The 27,349-nt window shown below is 39.0% G+C and overlaps 1 protein-coding gene across 4 annotated transcripts in view; it reads left to right on the top strand.

The window, feature by feature from the left end:
• The window catches only part of TASP1 (taspase 1), a 264,742-nt gene that overhangs the window by 151,635 nt on the left and 85,758 nt on the right, over positions 1-27,349 (top strand). For all 4 annotated transcript variants that reach the window (XR_310467.3, XR_001918985.1, XM_005687819.3 and 1 more), the window contains one exon: positions 12,374-12,484. Coding sequence is in view for 2 of the 4 variants with exons in the window: in XM_005687819.3 (XP_005687876.1) it covers positions 12,374-12,484 (111 nt within the window). In the remaining 2 variants the exon portion in view is untranslated. The remainder of the gene's footprint in view (positions 1-12,373; positions 12,485-27,349) is intronic.

Here is a 27,349-nt window from a genome sequence, read left to right as displayed (position 1 = left end):
TTTTCACTCTTTTTTTTTTTTTTTTGAAAGCTCTGTTTTTGTGTGCAGATATTTACATTCACAAAACTAGAATTCTTTCCATTTATGCAGTAGATAGATCTTCTGTGGTTTGGTTATACCTTCTCAATAATATAGACATGAATATAATAACTAATAAATATCAAAGATTAAATATATTTAGCATTCACACTAAGTATATTTAGCATATGCATTAAGTATATTTAGCACTGTGCTCTAGATAAGAGATTTTCCTGTTTGTCATTGTTCTCGTGTATTTTTCTGTATTTTAAATAATTATGAAAGGTTAAAGCACATATAAACTGCATCCTAGTTTGTAGGAGATGAGGTCTTTAAGAGATAATTGTAAAATTGCTTTTTCTGTTGGTTGTTTATTGTTTATAAGAAAAAACCCGAGTTGTTTTTGGTAGATTACTGTAGATACCCAGCGACTGCTGATGGGTTGGAGGTCAGAGAGAACTGCATACCGGGGAGACACTAAGGGTGTGTAGGTGCACATGCCCTCTGGGCTAGACTGGGCTACACATCTTCACTACTTACTCCATCTCTTTATAAAGCTCCTTATGTTTGCTTCTTGTATATAATAGGTTCCAGGTTTGATAACTATGGGGACACTGTGAACAGTGAAATCATGCATGTTCTATCATTTTTAAGGCAGCCCTCTCTTTAATTTCACAAGACAGGCTTGAAAACCAGAAGTAACCCAACTCCAAAATTGGCCGTAAATCCTCTGACAGGGAAAAGGTGACGTACCGCGTAATAAATTCCTTTGTTGAAAAAGAGATGTTGCAATAATAGTGGAAACTGAAGTCCCAAATGTTTCCTTTTAAATTTGGAAAGACCTTTCCTCATTACCTCTCTGTCCCTGTGGACTTCTAACAGGGGATGTGTTGAAAGATTTTCAGATGCCCTCTCACCACAGCGAGAGTGAACAGCAGCATTTATAAGATGACATAAATACTTTGAAAGTCATCAGCAAGCCTCGGAGATGCGTGGTGCGCCAGGAGCAGTGACTGTGAGCTTTTGTGGCCCATGAGCCTGCTCTGGGGTGCAGACAGCCTGGGAATGTGGGTTATTCTCTCCTGTGAATGCAGCTTCACTCACCCCTTCTGGGGACTCTTGCGATCAGTACTGAGGTTAGAGTTGTTTGGAAGAAATCGAGAGTCTCCAGAAGGTGAGAAGGTCTGTAAGATTAGGAGTTATACTTAAAAATCCTAATCTCCTGTTGAGGTCCTCTGGGGGAATTATATCCTAATCCTTTACTGTGTAAACGCTGCATTAAAACCCTGAATCTGAGCACTACTTTACACACTTGACACATAAGGGCCTTTCAGCTTTCATTTTGTAATAATCTGGCTCCATTCCTACCACTGCTGCCACCACTAAATGAGACAAAGATAAAACAACTAAAAATTATCTTGAGATGCAATGAAGATGTGTCTTGAGTGTCAGCCAAGAGCTGGTAAGTTTTTATGTGTCTCTGTCCTTAATGCAAATGCCTTTCAGTTTGCTACTTAACCTTTTGGAAGTAAAACATGGTTTGACAATATGGCTATTGGGCTATTACGTTACATGTTTTTAATTATCTTATTACTAATTTGAAGGATACATCTATCACTAATGCTGAGGTAGAAATACCAAATGGATAAAATAAAACGCCTGGATGGAGGTTGGATAAAATAAAATACCTGTAGCATTCATTCATGAACTCATATACGGGACAGTGAGGTGTATGAGACCAAACCTCATCACAGGAGACCCTGCCTTGCCCTTTACTATCTTACCTGAAGAGAAAGTATGGTGAATGCAGGAGTGTAACATTGATGGTGGGCATTGAACTTCTTGGAAAAAAGCGATAGGCGGTTATTACAGAAATGGGGAAAATAAGAGAAGGAATACATATTGAGTGAGAGATCATGCATGATCCATAGTCCCTGGAGAACCACGGTTAGAATGCTTCCTACCAAGCTGAGTGAAATCTTCCTCATTTTATTTGTTTTGTTCTGATAATTCAAGGTTTAACCACACGATCATTTTGACCCTTGGTGAGGGCTCAGCTTTCTTGGAAACAGCAGACTTCAGAATTGCAAGTTAAAGGCTAAACTCATTTTGAACTATATTCTAGGCTCTCAGTGATGGTTGTCAGGCCAGCTGGGAATCACCTTGTTCTAACAGAAACAAAACACAGAGAATAGGATGAGGAGAGACAGAAAATGATAGCTAATGGTTTCTCTTAAGGCAGTCGGTATCCTCACTGCAGCATGAAGTGCTTATTCAGTGCCCAGCCTCACACTAAATGTTCTATGTGTATTGTCTCATTTTGTTCTTGTGAGGTAGTTATGACTCCTATCTTCCATTTTTACTGTTGAGGAAACAGGTTTAAGTGAAGAGTCCCAGATTCATTCATCTGGATTCAGACATCAGTCTGACAGTAGAATAGAAAAATACTGAGCTCCTACTTTGCAGGAACTTGTGGCCCTAAGGTAGGTGTGTGTGTGTGGCTGAGAGAGACAGAGGGAGAGGGAGAGAATGAGAAAATTGGATACATGGAATACAGAAGGTCTCTGAACAAGACCACAGTTCTCAGGTCTTTCCTTTAGTAAAGATACAGAGAAGTTCTTTTGTAACTTGGCCAGGGTTAACGAGAGAAATGATGACATTGATGGAAATGTCAAGATGAGGAAAAAATAAAAATACTTCATTAATTCTCCTAGATTCCAAACAAACCCACACATAAGCACTCTAACAATGGCTTCCTGGAAGTGGTTTCACGTGGCTCGTCCTTTACTCAGATAAAAGGGGCTCTTAATTATCTAAGACTCCATTTTCAGGCACCGTAAGGATTTATTTTAATCAAATTACTCATATTTATTCAAGCAAATTAAAAAAATTTGGTTGATGGTAGAAATTAAATATATCATGAATTTTCCAAAATAGCTCAGTTAATAAATAGCTTTTTTTCATGTCTTCTAATGATGTCTGATAAATACATCTGTATAAACTTATCAGAAATTGTATTTGACTCAATGCAAAGTTGTATATAATTGGGTGAAAGAAGTGGCCTTCTTTTGGTGTAAAGTTTGCCAAGCCATTTTCTTTCACCAGTAAATGGCTCTCTATGTAGATTGAGTGCATTTTATCCCGAATGTCCATTGGCAGATGAACAGATAAGCCAAATGTGGTATGTGCATATGGTGGAATGTTATTCAGCCTTGAAAAGGAAGGGAATTCTGAAACCTGTTTCAGTAAGAAATGAGCCTTGGGGACATTATATTAAGCAAACTAAATCAGTCAAAAGGACAAAAGTGTATGATTCCACTTACGTGAAATACCTAGAGTAGTCAAATTCATAGAAATGGAAAGTAGAATGGTGGTTGCCAGGGTTGGGGAGAAGTGGGGGATGAGGGGTTGTTGAATGGGTGCAGAGTTTTAGTTTGGAAGATGGAAAAGTGCTGGAGATGGATGGTTGTGATAGTTATACAGTCTGAATAAGAATGCCACTGAATTCTACACTTAAACAATGATTAAATGGTAAATTTCATGTTATATATTTATATATAAAACCAAAATAAAGAAAAAAAAAGAAGAATGAATTTGGGCTTAAAGAAGAGAACTCAATTATAGAGGTTTAAACAGTTTGCCCTTTTTTTTTTTTTTGCTTCTGTATTAAATCCACATAACACAAAGCCTCAGAGGAGCCAGGGCTGACTGCATTACTCAGCAATGCTGTGTGGTGCCTGGGGCTGTCTTTTCTCTCCCACCTTTCTCAGCGGGTGGGCCTTCTTGCTCACGAATGTCACCCCATGGTCACAGGATGAGGGCTGTGCCTCGTTTAGCTGTGCAGGTGCAAGCTTGGGAAGTTGGGTTTACTCCAATGTCCCAGAGACATTTAATGTAGCACTTCCTGAATATCCGTATGCTCCTCTGTATTTCACAGCCCTGTTGCAATTGCTGAGACGTTGTGGCTATTTCTGGCCAGTGGACTAGAGTGGAAATGATATGTGTGACCTCCAGGCTAAAGCTGTAAGATGGCCTTTAGTAGCCCTCTCATTCTCCTGGTGGGAATATGATCCAGGAGGTGCAGTTATAGATGATGGAGCCTCCATCAGCCTGGGTTTGTTCCCGGGTGATTATCTGAAGCACACTCTCTGGTGACCCAGGTATAACTTACAACATTAATGACAAATATTTTTGTTGTTAAGCTACTGAGATGTGGGGGTGGTTTGTTTTTGCAGCCTCGTGTAGTTATTCTGGCTGATACTCCAGCGTAGGTTTTTGCCAGTTAAGTTTGATGCGTGAGCGAGACTTAAAGACTTTCAGGAGTACGAGAATAGATACACGTTAATGAAGCATGGGATTTTAGTTGGATAAGGTGGGGGTGAGTACCTGAAAGCAGTGAGGAATAGTTATAAAGCTGCGGAAGTAATGGAATGGCACTTTTTGGTGAAGTGGAGGGAATGTTGCAATTATAGTGGTCAAGAGATGAGTTGGAAAAATAGGAGGGGTGGGGTGATTGCAACTGAGACTGTGGAGGAATTAATATTACTGATTATGGCATTGTCATAGGAGTGACCATATGATAGTGTGGTTAATCTGAAGAGAGGATATCAGAAAATCCAGAAGCTAAGATATTGAGAGATTTATCTAGGTAGATGCTAAAATCAGAAAGAATAATGAGAAGTATGCTGTCGGGCAGAGTAGAAGTAAGCTGGAGCTTAAATCTCAAAGGAATGAGTTTGTCAATTTGAAACTGTGTTGATCCTCAGTCTTGAATGATAGTGTAACTAATTCTAGGTTGACAAGTTGTTTTGTTTACTGCCTTATCATCTTTAGCTGTAAGATATTATTCTTCTGGCCTCTTCTGTTGCTTGGGAATATGTAATTTACCTGTTAAGTTAAAATTTTTTTATAGATCTTTTTTCTTTGATTGAAAGTGAAAGTGAGAGTTGCTCAGTTGTGTCTGACTCTTTGCAACCCCATGGACTATATTCTTCAGGCTGGAATACTGGAGTGAGTAGCCTTTCCCTTCTTCAGGGGATCTTGCCAACCCAGGGATCAAACCCAGGTCTCCCGCATTGCAGGCAGATTCTTTACCAGCTGAGCCACAAGGGAAGCCCAGGAATATTGGAGTGGGTAGCCTATCCCTTCTCCAGCATATCTTCCTGACCGAGGAATTGAACTGGGGTCTCCTGCATTGCAGGCAGATTCTTTACCAACTGAGCTAATTTTCTTTGATTAGTTTTTAATATTTTCTCTTTGTCTTTGGTCCAGAGTTTCACTATAGTATACTAATGATAGATTTGTTTTTATTCATCTTCTTTGGAACTCTGTATGTATCTTCGATTCAAGGATTTCCTTATAATGTAAATTCCTGAATTTCTTATTTATTATTTTTTCAAATATTAATGCCCTTTGCTCATTTTTTCCTCTTCTCTTTCAAAATGCCTATTAATATGTTGGATTTTCTCATTTTACACTTTAGGCTTGTTAACTCATTTTCCTTCTCTCTATCATTCTAGGCTGCTTTTAAGTTTTTTCCCATTGGTGTATATTCTAATTCTCTCTCATGCATTGAGTTTTAAACAGTGTTTTTTTTTTAATCTGTAAAGTTTTATTTGATTCATTGGAAAATCTGCTCACCTCTCCCAATCTCTGGCTCCCAGATTGCCCTATTTTTTTTTTTTTAATCTCCTTTTCCATCTTTGTATTACAGGTTTTTCCATTATGAGCCTTGTCAAACTAAGGTCAGTGGGCCAAATCTGGCCATGGCCTGCATTTGCAGGCCCAATGAGCAAAGAATGATATTTAATTTTTAAAAGGGTTGTTAATAAAAATAAAACAGTATTTAACAGAAATCATACATAGCCTTCAAAGCCTAAAATGTTTCAGTTCCGTTCAATCGCTCAATCATGTCCGACTCTTTGCGACCCCATTCATCTTTAGTGTGGGTTGTTAAAGGCTGAGGATCCCCACGAGAGAGGAAATGTGTTATAATTCTGATGTCTTTGAGTGTGGGAGTCTCCGGAATACAGTGAAGAGTGAACTGGAACTGGTCTAAAAGTTGGGATTAATGGGAGAGACCTGGCCATGGAGACTGGCTCTCGGCGGGCTGTTGGGATGTCCAGGGGCCTCCTGCGTCCAGGATTTCCATCCAGATCCCCAGGGTTGGTCTGGAAAACACACAGTCGAGGCACAGGCATCTGGACTGGCTAGGGCGGCCATTCACTGAGTATCCAGTAGACAGTCAAGGGTCCAGCACCTCTGGGCAGATCTGAAAACAGTAGCAGCACCTCTGCCTACTGCTGTGTGCTCTGGCAGTAGCACCAAGTAGGTGCTCAGTAGCAATCTGTTGTGTGCATGGATGGGGAAGAAGTGGAAATCAAGTTCATATTTTGGGGACTGATAAGTACCAGACAGGAGTCGGCTGCCAACATTTGCCTTAGACTCCTAGCTAGATAGGAAGAATCTGGAGAGATAACACTAGTGGTGGTTTGGTAGATTCCTTTGGGATTTTCTGTGTAAACAATTATATCATCTACAGAAGAAGCAGTTTTACCTTCCCTTTCTGATCTTTATGCTTTCTATTTCATTTTGACTGAGTGCAGTGGATTGAACCTCCAGCGTATTGTTGAATGAAAGTGATAAAAGCAGACATCATTGCCTTTTTCGTGATATTCAGTTCAGTTCAGTTCAGTTCAGTCACTCAGTCGTGTCCGAATCCTTGCAGCCCCATGAATTGCAGCATGCCAGGCCTCCCTGTCCATCACCAACTCCCGGAGTTCACTCAACCTCACGTGCACCGAGTTGGTGATGCCATCCAGCCATCTCATCCTCTGTCATCCCCTTCTCCTCCTGCCCCCAATCCCTCCCAGCATCAAAGTCTTTTCCAATGAGTCAACTCTTCACGTGAGGTGGCCAAAGTACTGGAGTTTCAGCTTCAACATCAGTCCTTCCAATGAACACCCAGGACTGATCTCCTTTAGGATGGACTGGTTGGATCTCCTTGCAGTCCAGGGGACTCTCAAGAGTCTTCTCCAACACCACAGCTCAAAAGCATCAATTCTTCAGCACTCAGCTTTCTTCACAGTCCAACTTTCACATCTGTACATGACCACAGGAAAAACCACAGCCTTGACTAGACGGACCTTAGTCGGCAAAGTAATGTTTCTGCTTTTGAATATGCTATCTAGGTTGGTCATAGCTTTCCTTCCAAGGAGTAAATGTCTTTTAATTTCATGGCTGCAATCACCATCTGCAGTGATTTTGGAGCCCCCCAAAATAAAGTCTGACACTGTTTCCACTGTTTCCCCATCTATTTCCCATGAAGTGATGGGACCAGATGCCATGATCTTAGTTTTCTGAATGTTGAGCTTTAAAAGCCAACTTTTTCACTCTCCTCTTTCACTTTCATCAAGAGGCTTTTTAGTTCCTCTTCACTTTCTGCCATAAGGGTGGTGTCATCTGCATATCTGAGGTTCTTGATATTTCTCCCAGAGATCTTGATTTCAGCTTGTGCTTCTTCCAGCCCAGCATTTCTCATGATGTAATCTGCATATAAGTTAAATAAGCAGGGTGACAATATACAGCCTTGACGTACTCCTTTTCCTATTTAGAATCAGTCTATTGTTCCATGTCCAGTTCTAACTGTTGCTTCCTGACCTGCATATAGGTTTCTCAAGAGGCAGGTCAGGTGGTGTGGTATTCCCATCTCTTTCAGAATTTTCCACAGTTTATTGTGATCCACATAGTCAAAGGCTGTGGCGTAGTCAATAAAGCAGAAATAGATGTTTTTCTGGAACTCTCTTGCTTTTTTGATGATCCAGCGGATGTTGGCCTTTTGATCTGTGGTTCCTCTGCCTTTTCTAAAACCAGCTTGAACATCTGGATGTTCACGGTTCACATATTGCTGAAGCCTGGCTTGGAGAATTTTGAGCATTACTTTACTAGAATGTGAGATGAGTGCAATTGTGTGGTAGTTTGAGCATTCTTTAACATTGCCTTTCTTTGGGATCGGAATGAAAACTGACCTTTTCCAGCCCTGTGGCCGCTGCTGGCATACTGAGTGCAGCACTTTCACAACATCATCTTTCAGGATTTGAAATACCTCTACTGGAATTCCATCACCTCCTCTAGCTTTGTTCATAGTAATGGTTTCTAAGGCCCACTTGACTTCACATTCCAGGATGTCTGGCTCTAGGTGAGTGATCACACCATCATGATTATCTTGGTCATGAAGATCTTTTTTGTACAGTTCTTCTGTGTATTCTTGCCACCTCTTCTTAGTATCTTCTGCTTCTGTTAGATCCATACCATTTCTGTCCTTTATCGAGCCCATCTTTGCATGAAATGTTCCCTTGGTATCTCTGATTTTCTTGAAGAGATCTCTAGTCCTTGCCTTTCTGTTGTTTTCCTCTGTTTCTATGCACTGATCACTGAGGAAGGCTTTCTTATCTGTCCTTGCTATTCTTTGGAACTATGCATTCAGATACTTATATCTTTTCATTTCTCCTTTGCTTTTCACTTCTCTTCTTTTCACAGCTATTTGTAAAGCCTCCTTAGACAGCCAGTTTGCTTTTTGACATTTCTTTTCCATGGGGATGGTCTTGATCCCTGTCTCCTGTACAATGTCACGAACCTCCATCCATAGTTCATCAGGCACTCTATCAGATTTAGTCCGTTAAATCTATTTCTCACTTCTACTGTATAATCATAAGAGATTTGATTTAGGTCATACCTGAATGGTCTAGTGGTTTTCCCTACTTTCTTCAGTTTAAGTCTGAATTTGACAATAAGGAGTTCATGATCTGAGCTACAGTCAGCTCCTGGTCTTGTTTTTGCTGACTGTATAGGGCTTCTCCATCTCTGGCTGCAAAGAATATAATCAGTTTGATTTCAGTGTTGACCATCTGGTGATGTCCATATGTAGAGTGTTCTCTTGTGTTATTGGAAGAGGATGTTTGCTATGACCAGTGCATCCTCTTGGCAAAACTCTATTAGCCTTTGCCCTGCTTCATTCCGTATTCGAAGGCCAAATTTGCCTGTTACCCCAGGTGTTTCTTGACTTCCTACTTTTGCATTCCAGTCCCCTATCATGAAAAGGACATCTTTTTTGGGTGTTAGTTCTAAAAGGTCTTGTAGGTCTTCATAGAACTTGATATTAGGGAGAAACAGTTCAGTGTTTCACAACTAAATATGAAGTTAGCTATAGTTTTTGCAGATGTTTTTTATTCCTTGAAATTAATAATTGAATTTAGAGCCTTGATCAGGTTCAGTTCAGTTCAGTTCAGTCGCTCAGTCGTGTCCGACTCTTTGCGACCCCGTGAATTGCAGCACGCGAAGCCTCCCTGTCCTTCACCAACTCCCGGAGTTTACTCAGACTCACGCTCATCGAGTCAGTGATGCCATCCAGCCATCTCATCCTCGGTTGTCCCCTTCTCCTCCTGCCCCCAATCCCTCCCAGCATCAGAATCTTTTCCAATGAGTCAACTCTTTGTATGAGGTGGCCAAAGTGCTAGAGTTTCAGCTTTAGCATCATTCCTTCCAAAGAACACCCAGTTCTGATCTCCTTCAGAATGGACTGGTTGGATCTCCTTGCAGTCCAAGGGACTCTCAAGAGTCTTCACCAACACCACAGTTCAAAAGCATCAATTCTTCGGCACTCAGCCTTCTTCACAGTCCAACTCTCACATCCATACATGACCGCTGGAAAAACCATAGCCTTGACTAGACGAAACTTAGTTGGCAAAGTAAGTCTCTGCTTTTGAATATGCTACCTAGGTTGGTCATAACTTTTCTTCCAAGGAGTAAGCGTCTCTTAATTTCATGGCTGCAGTCACCATCTGCAGTTGATTAGGTTGAGGTGTAATTTTTTTGTTGTAGGGAAGACTATAAATGTGTAATTTTATCAAGGGACATATACCTGATTATATCTTTTTGTGATATTAGCAGCCATTGATGATTGTTGCTTATATCAATTATTACATTATGGATTACAAATTATTTTATTCTAATTTTGTTAACTTCTTCGTTTATTAGCCAGGATAGTGCTGTGGAGAGAATTATCCTTTATAAGCATTCTGACTACCCTGCTATGGAGTTCCTATAGGAACGCCAGAGAAATGCTTGATTGTTTTCTTTCATTTATTCGTTTCAGAATAGTTAATTGATTCCACAGCATCTTCAAAGTGTTTTTTTTAAAACATAGGCTGTGAATTCACTGTTTGTTTCAGTTCATTTAGCTGTCTTTCTTATTGATGCTAAGTAAGTGTGTACCATTTTAAGCTCTTTTAGAATTTGTTATTTATCCCGTTTCCTCTTGGTTTGTTGTTAGGTCTTCATTCTGTGTATAACCCATGTTTTCTGCTAAAATCTGAGGAAATAAATACACTCTTGCTTGCATTATTAAGAACAAAAGGAAGGTGTATTGAAAGATTTATTTCTACTATTAATGAATAAAGAATGGACCTATTAGGCTCTGAATCACACTTCAGCTGTATGAATGTGAAAGTTAGTCAGTCGTGTCTGACTCTTTGTGACCCCATGGACAGAATCCTGCAGGCCAGAATACTGGAGTGTGTAGCCATTCCCTTCTCCAGGGGATCTTCTCAACCCAGGGATTGAACCCAGGTTTCCCACATTGCAGGCAGATTCTTTACCAGCTGAGCCGCCAGGGAAGCCCTCAGCTGTATGGTAGCATGTTATAAGAAACCTTAGAAATCTGTGCATAAAACCACAGAAGTCAGAGTTTCTTTGATTGGAAAGTGCAGGAGAACAAGCTTTTGGTGTCAAGGCTCTTATGTTAAAGGTGATATATGTCAGAAAAGAAGTCATAATGTTAAGTTTCTTGGAAAACCCCTATATATTCCTGTATAACAACAGAGGAAAGAATTTCTCTGCCACATACTGTATATTTTTGATGTAATGTTAACTTCATGTGGTTTAGCTGTTTGACTTGAGTCATGTGTACATAACCTTCTGAACACCCATTTAGCTTATAATATGCCAATTTCCTAATAATTATTATTGTTCTAAAGTATAACATTTCACTGTTCAACAGCAAATATGTATACAAAGGGAATTAAATTTTATGGAGTTTTAATAAGTGTCAAAATGGTTTCTTTTCTATTAGCTTTATTTTAATTTTTCCTCAGTTATAAAAATAATAGTACAAAGCTTTAACAAAATAGGGATCACCATAATCCTATCCACAAGTTATATATTAAATTGCATACCTAGATGAAGGTCTTCAGTATAGATATTCTCAAAGAGATATTGAGATCTTGAAAGAGATTTACATTTACTTTACCAAAAAATATGGGAAAGGTATTTCTGGCAGTCAGACTAAAACTCCAATACTTTGGCCTCCTGATGTGAACAGCTGACTTATTGGAAAAGACCCTGATGCTGGGAAAGATGGAAGGCAAAATGAGAAGGGAGCAGCAGAGGATGAGATAGTTAGAAAGCATCACTAGCTCAATGGACATGAATCTGAGTAAACTCTGGGAGATAGTGAAGGACAGAGGAGGCTGGCGTGCTGCAGTCCATGGGGTCGCCAAGAGTTGGACACAATGACTGAACAACAACAAAGATTTCTGACAAAATATAAGTGATTTAAAAAGAAAAGCATTGACAGGTTTTGAACAGTTTGTATTTTTGACAATGAGTGTGTAATGTACGTGTATACATAATATACACGCATGTGTATATGCATATGTGCATGTGTATATGGGGACACAGGGAGGAGGGAGAGGAGAAGAGGTCTACATATGGAAAGAAAACTTCTGAAATGAATGGAACTATTTTAAAAATTGCAGATTATATTTTCACAGTAGATTTATTGTCTAATGTCTGTTAGAGTACATACTAGCCAAACAGAACCGTGTGTTACATCAGTTTGTACTGGTTTAAATTTCGTGAACTTAAGAACTTTTGATTAAAATATACATACTACTACATATGAAATAGATAACCAGTAAGAACCTACTGTGTGGAAATTATACAACAGTTTTTTGCGATTATTCAGCAAAGGAAACGAAACAGAACCCTCAATAGTTCCTAGGTAGAGAATCTAAATTCCTGTCTTATGGAAATAATTTCTATGAGAAAGGGGAATTATTTTTATTTTCTTCATTTCCTTTCAAGATTAGACAGTCCTATGTTTCTTTAGTTTCTGCCAAATCTCATTACTAAAGTTACTGAACAGATTACACATAGAAATCATTTCATCCATCAATGAATTATTTTCCAACATAACTACTTCTTCAGTGGTGCATATGGGCATCTTAGTGCTACTAAGACAAGAAGGATATTTAATACTGCCTATGCTTAACCGTTCTTGGTTTCCTTGGATTTCTAGGGTGTGGGGAGCATCTCGTGCGCACCATACTGGCTAGAGAATGTTCACACGCTCTACAAGCTGAAGATGCCCACCAGGCTCTGCTGGAGACTATGCAAAACAAGTTCATCAGTAAGTATATTGTCAAAAAATATATAATTTCCTTCTAAACAGAGATTGTTTTGCTGAGCTGTAAGCTTCATGAGTCAGGTATCATGTTTGTATTGCTAGACTGAAGTCCAGGGCCTATCATGGACTTAGACACTCAATTCACATTAGTGTTAAAAGAAATTTCATCAAAATAGCTACTACTATATAAAATTTACCGTCTAACCAATGGAATGTCCAAGCTGTGAAACGTTGTCCAAGATTAGAATGATACACAATAGAATAAAATTCTACTAAAACAAAATTCAAAGGACTGCCTCCCTTGAAATCTTTTCTGTGATGCAACTTGACTCTTTTTATAGTTGTCTAGGGTTGAGTTGAAAATTAGCCTGGCTCCATTTGCCATTGTGTAGCTACATCTGGTTGGAAGAAGGGATGCCTTTGTCTCATCTGTGGAAAGATTTTTTCTATAGCCTACCAGTTTCCCTATAGATAACTGTTACTTTTGATTAGAACTATTTGACTCTGGATTTCCCCATCTTTTTAACATTGAACTTACCTCTATTAAAGGCTTATGAAATTGTATAAGAAATATAAACCATATTTCTTCTACGCTTTCTATAAAATTTTAAAAACAAGTTAGAATAAGAAGCTATGAACTCATAAACTAGGGAAAGACTAGCACAGGGTTTAATCTGGAGGGTATCTCCAAGTAGAGAATTAAGAGGATAATATGAGGTGCGAATTGTATGGTGGGGACAACACAGACAAGTGTCTAGGAAAAAAAATCATTGTGAAAGGACTCACTGATGGCAGACTCCTAGAACTGGCCCCAGGAAGCCAGAAAAGAGGGAAAGATGGGAATGTGGGCACAGAGACAGAGATATGACCGTGGGGTTGGCATGGTGAGGGCTCGGCACCTACATAACTCTTATGTGGAGCAACGTGTTCCCAATGGGCAGCAGGGCTGGATCAGCCAGGGTTCAGGGCTTTTTTTCCAGTTTGCATACAGTGTCCAGTGTCTAGTCACACCCCTTCCCCAGCCCTACCTTTAGGGTGCTGGTGTGGGTCTGGCTAGCAAGGGTTGCCCCGAGCTATCTTGTCAGAATTTAGGCTTTACCTACTCAAAACACTTTTCATCTCAAAGCGATCTCCGCTTAGAATTTATGAAAGTCCATTCAAAGGACCAAATATAAGTTTTATAATATAAGCATGCAACTGATGCACTAGATGAGGGGTTCCAGGGATGGGGATAAAACTGAATTACTTCCTCAGATTTATAAGCATTGTCGCTCAGCCCTTAGTAAGTATCATGCCCTTTTAGGGAAGATTTTAGGGTAGAGAGAGAAAGAAAAACAGATTATAGGCAAAAAAGAACTGGATTTATCTGAAGGAAGAAGAGAATGAATAACTATAGGGAAAAAAATTCAATTTGAAGAGATTTTGTAACAGGTGCTTTCTTCCAGTCATATGACCTGAGGTTATGAAAATGTAAATAATGGTATGAACTACATGCATGCTGGTAAGAATCATCTGATAACAAATTGTGAGCTGAGGAATGTGTTAGCAACGGCCTTTGAGGTCTGCCTTATTTTTCAGAAAAAGGCTGATGATACTCATGTTACTCCATCCTCAAATGTATCAGCATCAGACTCGTCTTTTTGTTCTTTTGCTTTAACGGTTACCATCATGGAATGCTGGGTTTAAAGAAAACCAAATTCTTGGCCTTAACAACATATATAATTTATGTAATTTGCTATTAGTTGTCCAGCTATACCAGATGTGTTCTTAGAACAATGGGAAGGAGTGGTAAGAGGTGAAAAGTCAGTCCTTAGGAGAAGTTCACATCCTGGAAACCCTGTGGTTATGGCGCATGTCAATTTTCTCCCTGTTGAGAGTGACCTGAAGCCCTTTACTGCATCTGAAACCACAGATTCACTAGCTAGTTGTCCATCTCCAGGTTTGAGCTCCCCTCCTTTCTCTTCTGATACTTTGTTACCCTCACCTTTTGTATAACTTTTGAAACTACTCAGAGAGTTAGGTTGCAGTACTCTGTTTTCCCATTTCATCCCATGACCTCATGCCTATTGAACTCCATCTTAAAAATTCCTGACTCTTGGAAAGGAGTAAGAAACTTTAGAGCCCAGTTTATCACCTGTGCTCACTAAATCGTTGAAGCACCTGTTTTACAAGAGTTTGGTGACTTGCCCAAGCTCAGCTGGTTAGTTAGTGGGTGTTTGTTTTGCAAACATGCTGCCCCTTCCTTTTATAAGTAAAACATAATGTGGAATACAGAAGACTATTCCTAGCGTTAGGACAGCTGGGTTGTGCTCTTAACGGTGTGTCTGACTCACTGGATCTAGCAAGTTATTTAGGTTCTGTTTTGTTTTCTTATAGGGGAAAAAAAAGTTAAACAAGAGACAATTTCTAAATTCCTCCACCATGCTAAATTTTATGAATTCTCTACTAGATTACACTTGTAAATATGAGGTGTAATCATATTTTAATATGAATTTTAATCAGTTTATTTGGAGTTGGAAATGGGATTGGAAAATAAAAAATTTCCAGGACCACTGGAGAATTTTCAAGATGCATAGATGATATTTACGAAATGTTATAACAAAGTAAATTGTTATATATATCCAGAAGCCTGGATGAGAAGCAAGGGGGTCAGGTTCTTAACTGTTTTATGAAATTTGTTGTTTGTTTTAAAATAAGTCTCTTTGTCCTTAGTTTCCGCATGTGTAAAAGGGTCTAGCTCAGTGGTCCCCAAAGTCCTTCCTAGGTCCAAATTTCTGTTTGGTTCCTGGTTTGTTCACCAACCAACCTAAACTGTGTGTGTGAAAGTCAATTTAGTCTTTAGTTGAAACTATAAATTGAAACCATTATAGGTGGGTTGCAACTTTCTGTCCAAGGTGATTTGGTCAAAATCCACTCTAGTGATGTTTGTGGCAAGCTTGACACCACTTGGTTTTGTGGAAAGGCATTGTGATACTCTTCCTTTCTTGCTTCCTTTGTTTTCTCTTAAAAAAAATTTTTTTTTTCATAAATAATATATCTAGAGATTCTCATGACAATGTATACATAGGAATATTTTATATAGTGCTCAGGACACATTTGTCTAAGACCCCAGTAGTTCTTCAGTTACAGTTCAGATCTTCCTACCCAGGCACTGGTTTCTGTGGCCCTTTCTGCTCATGGGGCTGCCCCAGTCCATGGTTCTTTCTATGTGACTGTTTATCCAATTGTAGAGGTAGCTGTTTATCGTGTGACCTCACTCTTCTGATGGATCTAAGAAGAGCTGTTGGTTTTTCAGTTTGTTCAGCTTTTTACTTGTTAGTGTAGAGTGATGACCTCTAAGCTCTGTATATATTGGACCAGAAACTGGACATCTCCTCCATACTCTTTTCCCAATGGTTATTATCACATTAAAAAAAATTTTTTTCCCTATAATCATGGATTAAAAAGATGGTTTCCAGTTTTAATTTATCTCTTTTCTGATGAGTAAATTTTTAAATATAGCTTGGCCTTTTATGTTAGTCTATGAATTATCTGCTCACAACTTTAGACCACTTTTCTGTTGTACTGTTTGGATGATTTTCTTTCAGTTGACATTTAACTTTTATTAATGGTAAAATTGCCTTAAATAAAATATTCTAAAATGACACAGTAATAATCATCTGTGCAGAATTTTAAAATAACCCTGTCTTTTTGAGTAGTGGTATGTTTGATATCTGTGATCCTCCAAAATAATAAGGAATTTTTTTAAAAAGTAATTTTACATTATGATTAAATAATTTGTTTTTATGTATTTTTTCTCAAGAAGTCAGTAACTTATTAAAAGATTCTCCACCCCCTTCTTTTTTGCAAGGTGAAACCTCTGAAATTATTTAAAATGTAGGGTTCTTTGAAAATTGATTTTTGATAAATAAAACTTTTACTGTGATAGAATGAATAGAGTAAAATCAAAAGACATTTTGAATATTAAAATGTTTTTGTTTCCACTTACGTTACCTTTAATGCAAAGATCCAGAGCTTTGGTTTGACTTAATATAGGAAACATAAAAGAGAATAACCAATTTGTGCCCTTTTTCAAAAAACCACTGTTTGTATAACATACTCCCATAAAAAAGGTGCTGTAAAAATAGTGCCTTAATAATACTTCATACTAACCAGTTGATTATAGACTGAATGCTTAGTTAAGTAGGGAAAAGAAATAAATAGATTTCCTTTTTAGTTGTGCTTTTTAAATTATACACACACACATACACACACACACACACACACACACAAACTCTTACAATGTTTGGATGTGACTTTTCCTATTCATGGTTATTTTTGAACAAACTTGATTTTATGAATTGTTCTTTTTTCATGCAAACTCCGGCTGCACATGTGGTATGTGAACTTCAGGGTGGCATTGTAACTTCCTGCCCATTTCTCTGCAAGTGATGTCATGAAGTGAAGTGAAAGTCCCTCAGTTGTGTTCAGCTCTTTGCAACCCCATGAATTATACAGTTCATGAAATTCTCTGGGCCAAAATACTGGAGTGGGTAGCCTTTCCTTTCTCCAGGGGATCTTGTCAACCCAGGGATCAAACCCAGGTCTCCCGCATTGCAGGCAGATTCTTTACCAGCTGAGCCACAAGGGAAGCCCAAGGATACTGGAGTGGGTAGCCTATCCCTTCTCCAGGAGATCTTCCCGACCCAGAAATCAAACCGGAGTCTCCTGCATTGCAGGTGGATCCTTTACCGACTGAGCTATCAGGGAAGCCCTAAGTAATGTCATAGTACATTTTTTAGTTGGTTTGGCTCTCTGCTAAATATGATCATTGATAAAATGTTATCTATAAGAATCAAATTTCTCTCTGAATTTCTAAGCTAAATTGTTGATATCATAAAAATACAGACTAGGTGACTTATTACTGAAAAATTCTATGTGATGTATAGTATTATGATTTTTTTTTAAAGAAGGGGTTTTGCTCTGTGTTCCTTTATTTTATTCCTTTGGGGAATGTGCTTGCACTCTTTTTGACATCATAGGCTTGCTGTCACCCTATGATAATGCCAGAATGCCATCAATAACTGGGTTTGAAGGGAGTCCACTTTTGTGATTTTTCTGCCACCTCGAGAAATTATATTTGATATATATTTTCTTTTAATGACCAGCTTCTTAGGTAAAACCTTGATAATTTATAAGCAGTAGCTTTCATAGGAGGAGCAAAAGTATATTGTCATTATACATTTTAACTTCTTATCCGAGGTCATATATGATATTTCATGAGTTTCTTTATAATTTAGAAAACTTAAAGTATATACTGGTCTCTTTACCAGTGCATCTTTGGATTCTTAGAAGACTTTTCTCCATATTCTTCATGCATGTTTCTTCTTTTCAAGCCCTAAAATCTTCTTCCTCAGAGAACTTATTTTTTGAAATCTATTTAAAAAGATGTTTTTCCTTCATTGTCATAAACATTGTGATATATAGCCTGTTGTACTGTCATGTCCAAATTGTAAAATAAAGAAAACAATAAATTAGGCATCCCCAAAGCATTCAGTTCAGCTCAGTTCAGTTGCTCAGTTGTGTCCGACTCTTTGCGACCCCATGAATTGCAGCACACCAGGCCTCCCTGTCCATCACCAACTCCCAGAGTTCACTCAGACTCACGTCCATCGAGTCAGTGATGCCATCCAGCCATCTCATCCTCTGTCGTCCCCTTTTCCTCCTGCCCCCAATCTTTCCCAGCATCGGAGTCTTTTCCAATGATTCAACTCTTCGCATGAGGTGGCCAAAGTGCTGGAGCTTCAGCTTCAGCATCATTCCTTCCAAAGAACACCCAGGGCTGATCTCCTTCAGAATGGACTGGTTGGATCTCTTTGCAGTCCAAGGGACTCTCAAGAGTCTTCTGCAACACCACAGTTCAAAAGCATCAATTCTTTGAACTCAGCCTTCTTCACAGTCCAACTCTCGCATCCATACATGACCACAGGAAAAACCATAGCCTTGACTAGACGGACCTTTTTTGGCAAAGTAATGTCTCTGCTTTTCAATATGCTGTCTAGGTTGGTCATAACTTTCCTTCCAAGGAGTAAGCGTCTTTTAATTTCGTGGCTGCAATCACCATCTGCAGTGATTTTGGATCCCCCCAAAATAAAGTCTGACACTGTTTCCTCTGTTTCCCCATCTATTTGCCATGAAGTGATGGGACTGGATGCCATGATCTTAGTTTTTTGAATGCATTATTTACCACTAATTGTTGGGCCCTAGGTTTTTATACTGCAGAATTTGGGGCATATTTTTGTTTAATAAATATTCATTCAAAGCCATGAATATACTTTGCTGGCTGCTGTGAAAACTGTGAAAGATTCACAGATAAATACAACAGATCAGCCTTACTGTCAAGGAACTTGCATTCTAAGAGGAGAAAAAAGTCAAATGTGCAGTAAATAAAATGTAAGATGCAGTTTAAATGTGAAATGTAAGTTTCATACTAAAGTAGAGGAAATATAGGGACTTCATTCCTGGCAATTTTGTCAAGTGGAGATCCTAGAAATTTTGATTGCAAATAATCTAATAATGTTGGACAAAATATTAATGACAAAATCACACTTTCAAATGAATGGGTTAGAATCTTTGTTTAAGATATTCCTAGTTATATGAAGCTTCCAGGGGCTTAACAGAAGTAAATGAAAATCCTTCCTGAAGCAGTGCTCTTTCTATTCAGGTCTCAAAGAAGTGCTCAACTGTGAATTCAAAATAAGAGGTAAAATTAAAATGAAACACACATGATGGAGAGTTACTAGAGAGAAAGTATGTTAACAAAAACTTTAACCAGACCTCCAAAGACTTTAGGTATTAGAGCCACTAGGTAGAAAATATGAAATAAGTAAAAGTTTTAGACATTGCTGTTTTTCAATAGATACAGTCATTTTTAGAAACATATTTATCAGTCTTATAAAAAGTGGAACATGTGCGTGTCCCACAACCCAGAAATTCTAGTCCTGTATTCACATGCCCTGGGTGACACGCACAGCAATATGTATAGGATTTTTTTTTTTTTTAACAGCAGTAAATGGAAACCACGCCAGTGTCCATCAACAGAAGGATGCTGTGTGGCAGTGAAAATGAATGAATCTCAGAGACACACATCCTTATGAAAGAACCTTAAAATCATAATACTAAGTTAAAAATGCAGTTTTCCAAGGACTGCAGTCAGTGTTGCCACCATGAATATAACTTTGCAAAACCAGACACTATTAAGACATGCATGCATGGTAAAACTATGTACAAGAGCAAGAAGTTATGGAAAAATAATTCAGGATGGTGGTTTCCTTTGGAAGAGAAGACCTGGGGAGTCTAAACAGTATTAATAATGTTGGATTTTTCTAGTTGTTTGGTATATCAATCAACATTTGTTCTATTTAATGTGTTCTGTTAATATGCTGCATGTATCTTTTTATGTTTTATGGAAAACTTCATAATTAAACGCTTAATACGTTAAGTAGGAAAAGCAGAGTTCAAAAGAAGCAGAGGAAGAGGTGTCATATCTAGTAGATCTAGGGGAGTGTCATGAATGAGGTTCCTTCAGGAGGGAGATTCTTGGACTGGGTTTGTGAACAGCAAGTAATCTAACTTAACAAGTGGTTAGGGTATATTAGGGAGAGTGGTGTAACTACAAATGGAAAAGAACGCCCCCAAATTGGACTTACTGTATTGGAGAGAGCCACATAAGGCTTTGGCAATGGAGTGCGATGGTAGGATGTGGGATGGATTGGAGGAGGGAGGCTCTGTAGGTGAAACTACTAATGTGAACGTCATGGCAAGTAGAGAAACAGAGCTCGAGTGGATAGAAAGGAGAGTCAGGAGCCAGAGACTCTCAGCGAGAGAATCCGTGAGATTCTTGATGGATGACTGAATGGGACAAAAGCAGTGAAAGAACCATCGAAGTAACTAGAGTTTTGATCCTCTTGGACTTGGACTTACAAGGGCAACAAGAGATTATAAGAATGTCATGCCTGGAACATTGAACATGTAGAGAGAATGGGGTTGATTTTGACCGTTGTATTGGCATAGAGGTGTTTGTAGACAAGACAGTCAGTTGGATATGTGGGCCTGGAGCTTGCAAGGGAAGTTGAGACTCTGGACTTGTCCTTGGAATTTAGGGAATTTATGGCATCTTCCATAGAATGGATGATCAGCTGAGGAGGCCAGATCTGCTTGTATGTACTTTCCTCAAAGAGGTCTTTCCTAACCACCCTGGCTACAATTTTAACTCCTCCTACTGTGGTTTGTGTTTCTTCTTGACACTCACTTTATCCTGTACTTTATTATTATTGTCTCTCTTAAGCATGGCACAGACTCTGAGAGCAAAGATTTTGACAGTTATTCTACCCCCACCTCCTGCACTGCAGTCTCCCCAGCAGCCAGAAGAGTGTCTAGCAAAGAGAACATCTGTGGAATGATGAAGCAGAGGGTGAAAACCTTTAAGGTGTCTGCCTTCAGAGTGGGTGGAAAGAGTGACCTGTGAGGAGACAGGAAAGAGAGGGAGCAAAGATATGACAAGGAGGACACTCATCTTAAAGCCAGAGACATTAACTTTTTGAGATAACCAAGGAGTTTCCATGTGTTTAGAGATATATCAAGAAAAAGCTGGTAGGCCAAGGCAGTAGGAGGGTATGAGTCAACTTTCAAGCATGTGCAGTGGCAGGGTAAGAAAAACATGTCTCTCAACAGGTGGGAGAGCGAGAGGACCAGAAACGGTGGTCTTCCAGCCGAGGTCTGGTGATAAGCTGGATGGTTGAGTTCTGTAGAGGACTGCCGCCTACAGCTTTGCACTTCAGCTGTGCACCAGTAGCCCACAAACTTACTGAAGAGTGATGCTCTTCAATAGTAAGGCAAGGGCCTTTCATCTTCTTTCTCCTTTAACTAGAGTGTATCTCATGGAGGATCAGTGAGCTGCAAAATCAGTCAGATTAGTCTTCCCAAGTGACCTTAGATACATATATAGAATCCCAGAATATCTTTAAGTGTATAGGAATTTTACAAATCAGGATAAATTTAAGTGAGCGGGTGGATAGGGACAAAGGAAAACAGAAGAAAGATAGCAAGTGACTACAAGATTGACAGTCACTTTAGAAATTAATATGGTTTTCTCAGGGCCTTCAGGAATATTCTTTAGGAAGCTGATGGCAGAATTGAAAGAGGCTTAAGTAGTAATCATATATCTCACTTAAAACAAGATGCAGAAAGCGCGTGCTGTAAGGCTGAGAGGAAGGGGAATAGGAACCGTGATTGGTTAGATTATACTCGGTGGGATTGTTGGAAGTTGTGAGAATTTGACACAGTACTTTCTTTCTGTGGCTAGAGCGGGTGGTTAAAATGCCTATTTATTGACCCAGGTAATCATCATTTGAAAATAAATAGCTCATCTGCTTATTAAATTGAAATTAGCACCCAGATTTGTTTTTTTTTTAGTGCATGTTGAGAGTCAGAAACAATATCATCACAATTTCCAGGAAGCCCAGAGGTTGCTTCCTGTGGTGTGGCTGATGTGCTGCTCTTGAAGGGGAGTCTTGGAGAAAGCTGGGTCGTCCTGTCCTGGGGAGCTCAGTCATTTTCCTCTTCTTCCTCTCCTGTTACAAATAAGTAAAAAAGAAAAACTTGTGATTGCATTAAATTACTAACAATTGAACAGCAGCACATTAGCAAAATGAACTTATTGGAATGAGTGGAAGTGGGTATTTGGCAACAGAGCTGTGACTTGGTTGAGCTTTGTGCATTCACAACCCAACTTGGTTTTTTCCCTGTGTCCTAGGTTTCTTGTTTACACAAGAGCTCTAGCCTTCTCTTAGAGCCTGGAAACCCCATTTATTTTGGACACTTGGTGCTTTTTAAATAGCAGAGGATGACGATGTCAACAACAGCAAATGTGTTCTTACTCAAGCCTTTTGGAAAACAAAAGACCATTTAAATTTCCTACCACATTTTGATAACTGGAAATAATTTGGTAATAGTATTTGGTTAGAAAGCAAGTAATAAGCACAGTACTGAAAAAGGAAAAGAGCAAAACAGCTCTGTAAACAGTGTCATGTTACTCTAAAAAAAAAAAAACCTACCAGTTTTGTTGCTGGTATATTTCTTTTCAAAGTTAGCCAGATTTAGGCACCATGGACTTGATTATAAAGATTGGTGCCATCACAGAACTGAGAGCTGCTGAGCATTCACAATAGGTACTTTATTTTGAATTTTTGTTAAAAGATGTTTGTGAAGTATTAGGATTTAATTAAAACCACTCAAAGAATGTGTTTCATCCCATGCTGAAAAAGAAAGAAAAATAAAGAGCTTTTGTTTCCATACTAAGAGCTTTTGTTTTCTTTTCCTCCAAAGGATACTGATTAGGTGACCAAAAAAGGGTTTTGTCTGTTCCTTTCATTGTGAGCGTGTGGAGAAAAGCCACTAATATTAATAGTTACAGTAAACTTGGAGCACATAATTGTAATGTTGCAAGAAGGAAAGGAAAGTTCAGTCATATGAAGCGGAAGGCTGACTTGTACACATAACTGACTGATTAGTTTGAATAGGCCTTAAGTTACATTTGGTGGATATGAGTAAAATAAGGAAATCCATAATTATTATAATATTTACAATAGATTTTAGAATTGTTTTTACGGTTGTGAAGTTGCTTCTCCTCATCGTAACCTAATTTTTCTTTAAAAGCCATTAGATATTTGAGAGTAACCATGATTTTTGAGCCTGTGGAAACCACATATTTGTGAAGACCGAAGTACGTGTAAACAACAATATTCTGAACCTCCTGTGAGTGCGGTAAAGCCCAGTCCATTCATTAGCATTAATCGTGGGCGGCTCACACTGGCAGCTTCTCAAACGGTCCATCTGAGGCTCAATGACACTGATGACTTTCTGGTATTTATCTTCACTTCTGGGTTGATTTTTCAGTTTCAGGTGAGGCTAAGCTCAGACTGTGGGCTTCCCTGGTGGCTCAGCAGTAAAGAATCCACCTGCCTGTGCAGGAGATTTTGATCCCTGAATCAGGAAGATCCCTGGAGAAGGAAATAGCAACCCGCTCCAGTATTCTTGCCTGGAAGATCTCATGGACAGAGGAGCCTACCAGGCTACAGTTCGTGGATTTGCAAAAGAGTCAGATACAACTTGGTGACTGAACCACAACAACAAAGCCCTTGTTGGTCTCCCCATTCGCAAATATTTTCTCCCAGTCTGTAGGCTGTCTTTTTGTTCTGTTTATGGTTTCCTTTTCTCTGAAAAAGCTGATAAATTTGATTAGGTCCCATTTGTTTACTTTTGGTTATACTTCTACTGCCTTGGGAGACTCTGACCTAAGACAACATTGGTACAGTTTATGTCAGAAAATGTTTTGCCTATGTTCTCTTCTAGGAGTTTCATCTCTTATGTTTTAAGTCCATTTTGAGTTCATGTTTGTGTATGAAGTGAGGATGTGTTCTGACTTCTTTGATTTACATGTGTCTCTTCAGCTTTCCCAATGTCACTTCCTAAAGAGATTGTCTTTTCTCCATTGTATTGATGCATTCTTGCCTCCTTTGTCCTAGATTAATTGACCATACGTGTAGGGGTTTATTTCTGGGCTCTCTGTTCTGTTCCATTAATTCATATGTCTGTTTTTGTGCCATTACCACACTGTTTTGGTTACTATAGCTTTATAATATTGTCTGAAGGCTGGAAAGATTATGCCTCCAGCTTTACTTTTTTCCTCTCAGAATCACTTTGGCAATTCTGGGTCTTTTATGGTTCCATATACATTTTAAATTTTAGGATTATTTGCTCTAGTTCTGTTTAGAAAGACATGATAATATATTGTGGTTAGGGAAGAAGATATCCTTGCTCTTAGGAGGTATCTTCTGAGTATTTAAGATGAAGAGTTTTAATGTTTAACACATATTCCAATGGCTCAGATAAAAGTATTTGTGAATGTAATGCTTTTGCACTGAAGGCTTATGGTGACTCTATAGGGCAATTGACTTTCTTTGTAGGAAAGCTTATGATAAAAAAGTAGCAAATCTTTGAGACTTAAGTTATAACTGAACTGTTTACTATTTAGCAAAACTGAGGGAACAGAACTGGTTTGTAGATCCTGAGAAATTAATTAAAATTGTAATGTAGTTTGCTAAGCAGTTGAAAACTTATATTTAAGGAGAAATATACAAGAAATAAATATTTTAAAGTTTTGGATGTGCATTTATTTGACAGGAGGATTAAATTTTAATAGGAAGCATATAAACATAAATATATAGCTACTTGGTTAATGCTTTATTTTTGGAATTGGGAAAAGCTCTCAGTGTTTCTGCTTTTCAGCTTATGCTTCAAATCTAAAATCCGTTATATTGTCACATTTAAAAATATTCTTAAGGCAGGCAGTAAAAAAATGTAAACTGTCAGGGGTCACATTTTATTCATCGCTTCTGCATACTAACTTTTGCACCGTATCCGAGTGTACACACAGAGGCACACACTGTGAGCTGGACTGTCCTGTAGTTGTTCTCAACGTCCTTTGCCCTCCCATGCCTCTACTCCTTAGACTATAAAAACTGTTCACATTTTAAGACTCCCTGGCAGCTGGGAGGCCATACAGTATGCATCACACCAACAAGATACAAGCAAGTGTCTGCTTGAAGTTTTCTGGGTGAGCTTTTTGTCTTCTTGATAAGAAGGACTGACATCACCTCTTTTCCTCTCTTCCTGTCCTGAATGTGAATGTGATACGTGGAGTAAGAGCAACCATGTTGTAGCCATGAGGAAATGGGAGACTCAGAAATCATGGCCTTGACACTGTAAACCTGTTGCCTCAAATGTGAAATCCACTTTGCTCTAGACCGCTTGTTTGGTGGGAAAAGTAAACCCCAAGCTGTTGAAGTCACAGCAGGTCTGGGTTTCCATCAGTTGTTGCACTTTGTGTCTTTCGTGGTGGGAGGCATTTACTCTGAAGGGACCTGCGCGAGAGGAAGGCTACTGAAGTGAAAGGGTCAGTTCAAGTCTCTAGTCTCTTTTAGGATCTTTGATGATTCATTTTCTCTCTTTAAAAGTTACTTATAGTGGCTTAACCAAGGACTTATCTTCCTTCTTTAAAAGCCACTTACCATGGCTTATCAGGAGACTAATTTTTCCTCTCCTAAGAAGACGTCCAGAGAACCTGTGTGCCAGCCCCACAGTTCCTCCCCGTTCCTGGCCCTCTCCTCTGGCTCTGCTGCGCATAGCATATGGCTCTTACCATTCCCCGAGGTCACAGCAAAAGTAGTGTGCCACCTGTGAATCACTTTTTCTTTTTAGAAAGTTTTTCTTTTCAAGTTGAAGTATAGTTAATTTACAGTGTTGTGTTAGTTTCAAGTGTACAGCAAAGTGATTCAGTTATACATTCTTTTTCAGATTCTTTTGCTTATAGGTTATTATAAGATACTGAGTATAGTTCCCAGTGTATATATGTTAGCCCCAAACTCCTAATTAATCTCTTCTTCCCCACTCCCTCGTACCCTCCTTGGTAAACACAAACTTGTTTCCTATGTCTCTGATTCTATTTCTCTTTTGTGAATAAGTTCATCTGTATCATTTTTTAAAGATTTCACATGTAAGTGATGTCATGTGACATTTGTCTTTCGCTGTCTGACTTACTACGCTCAGTATGACAAACTCTAGGTCTGTCTGTGTTGCTGCAAGTGGCATTATTTTGTTCTTTTTTATGACTGAGTAGTACTCCACTGTATGCATGTACCACATCTTTATCCATTCATCTGTCCATGGGCATCTAGGTTGCTTCCATGTCTTGGCTGTTTTGAATAGGGCCAGTGTTTTAGAAAAGGCAGAGAGGAACCAGAGATCAAATTGCCAACTGGATCATGGAAAAAGCAAGAGAGTTCCAGAAAAACATCTATTTCTGCTTTATTGACTATGCCAAAGCCTTTGACTGTGTGGACCACAATAAACTGTGGAAAATTCTGAGAGAGATGGGAATACCACACCACCTGACCTGCCTCTTGAGAAACCTATATGCAGGTCAGGAAGCAACAGTTAGAACTGGACATGGAACAACAGACTGGTTCCAAAGAGGAAAAGGAGTACGTCAAGGCTGTATATTGTCACCCTGCTTATTTAACTTCTATGCAGAGTACATCATGAGAAACGCTGGACTGGAAGAAGCACAAGCTGGAATCAAGATTGCCGGGAGAAATATCCAGAACCTCAGATATGCAGATGACACCACCCTTATGGCAGAAAGTGAAGAGGAACTAAAAAGCCTCTTGATGAAAGTGAAAGAGGAGAGTGAAAATGTTGGCTTAAAGCTCAACATTCAGAAAATGACAATCATGGCATCTGGTCCCATCACTTCATGAGAAATAGATGGGGAAACAGTGGAAACAGTGGAAACAGTGTCAGACTTTATTTTTTTGGGCCCCAAAATCACTGCAGATGGGGACTGCAGCTATGAAATTAAAAGATGCTTACTCCTTGGAAGAAATGTTATGACCAACCTAGATAGCATATTCAAAAGCAGAGACATTACTTTGCCAACAAAGGTCTGTCTAGTGAAGGCTGTGGTTTTTCCTGTGGTCATGTATGGATGTGAGAGTTGGACTGTGAAGAAGGCTGAGCGCTGAAGAATTGATGCTTTTGAACTGTGGTGTTGGAGAAGACTCTTGAGAGTCCCTTAGATTGCAAGGAGATCCAACCAGTCCATTCTGAAGGAGATCAGCCCTGGGATTTCTTTGGAAGGAATGATGCTAAAGCTGAAACTCCAGTACTTTGGCCACTTCATGTGAAGAGTTGGCTCATTGGAAAAGACCCTGATGCTGGGAGGGATTGAGGGCAGGAAGAGAAGGGGATGACAGAGGATGAGATGGCTGG

The sequence above is a fragment of the Capra hircus genome, chromosome 13, assembly GCF_001704415.2.
Source record: "Capra hircus breed San Clemente chromosome 13, ASM170441v1, whole genome shotgun sequence".
NCBI lineage: Eukaryota > Metazoa > Chordata > Mammalia > Artiodactyla > Bovidae > Capra > Capra hircus.
Note: the sequence above shows the minus strand (reverse complement) of the source record. Positions and strands in the feature narration are given on the sequence as shown.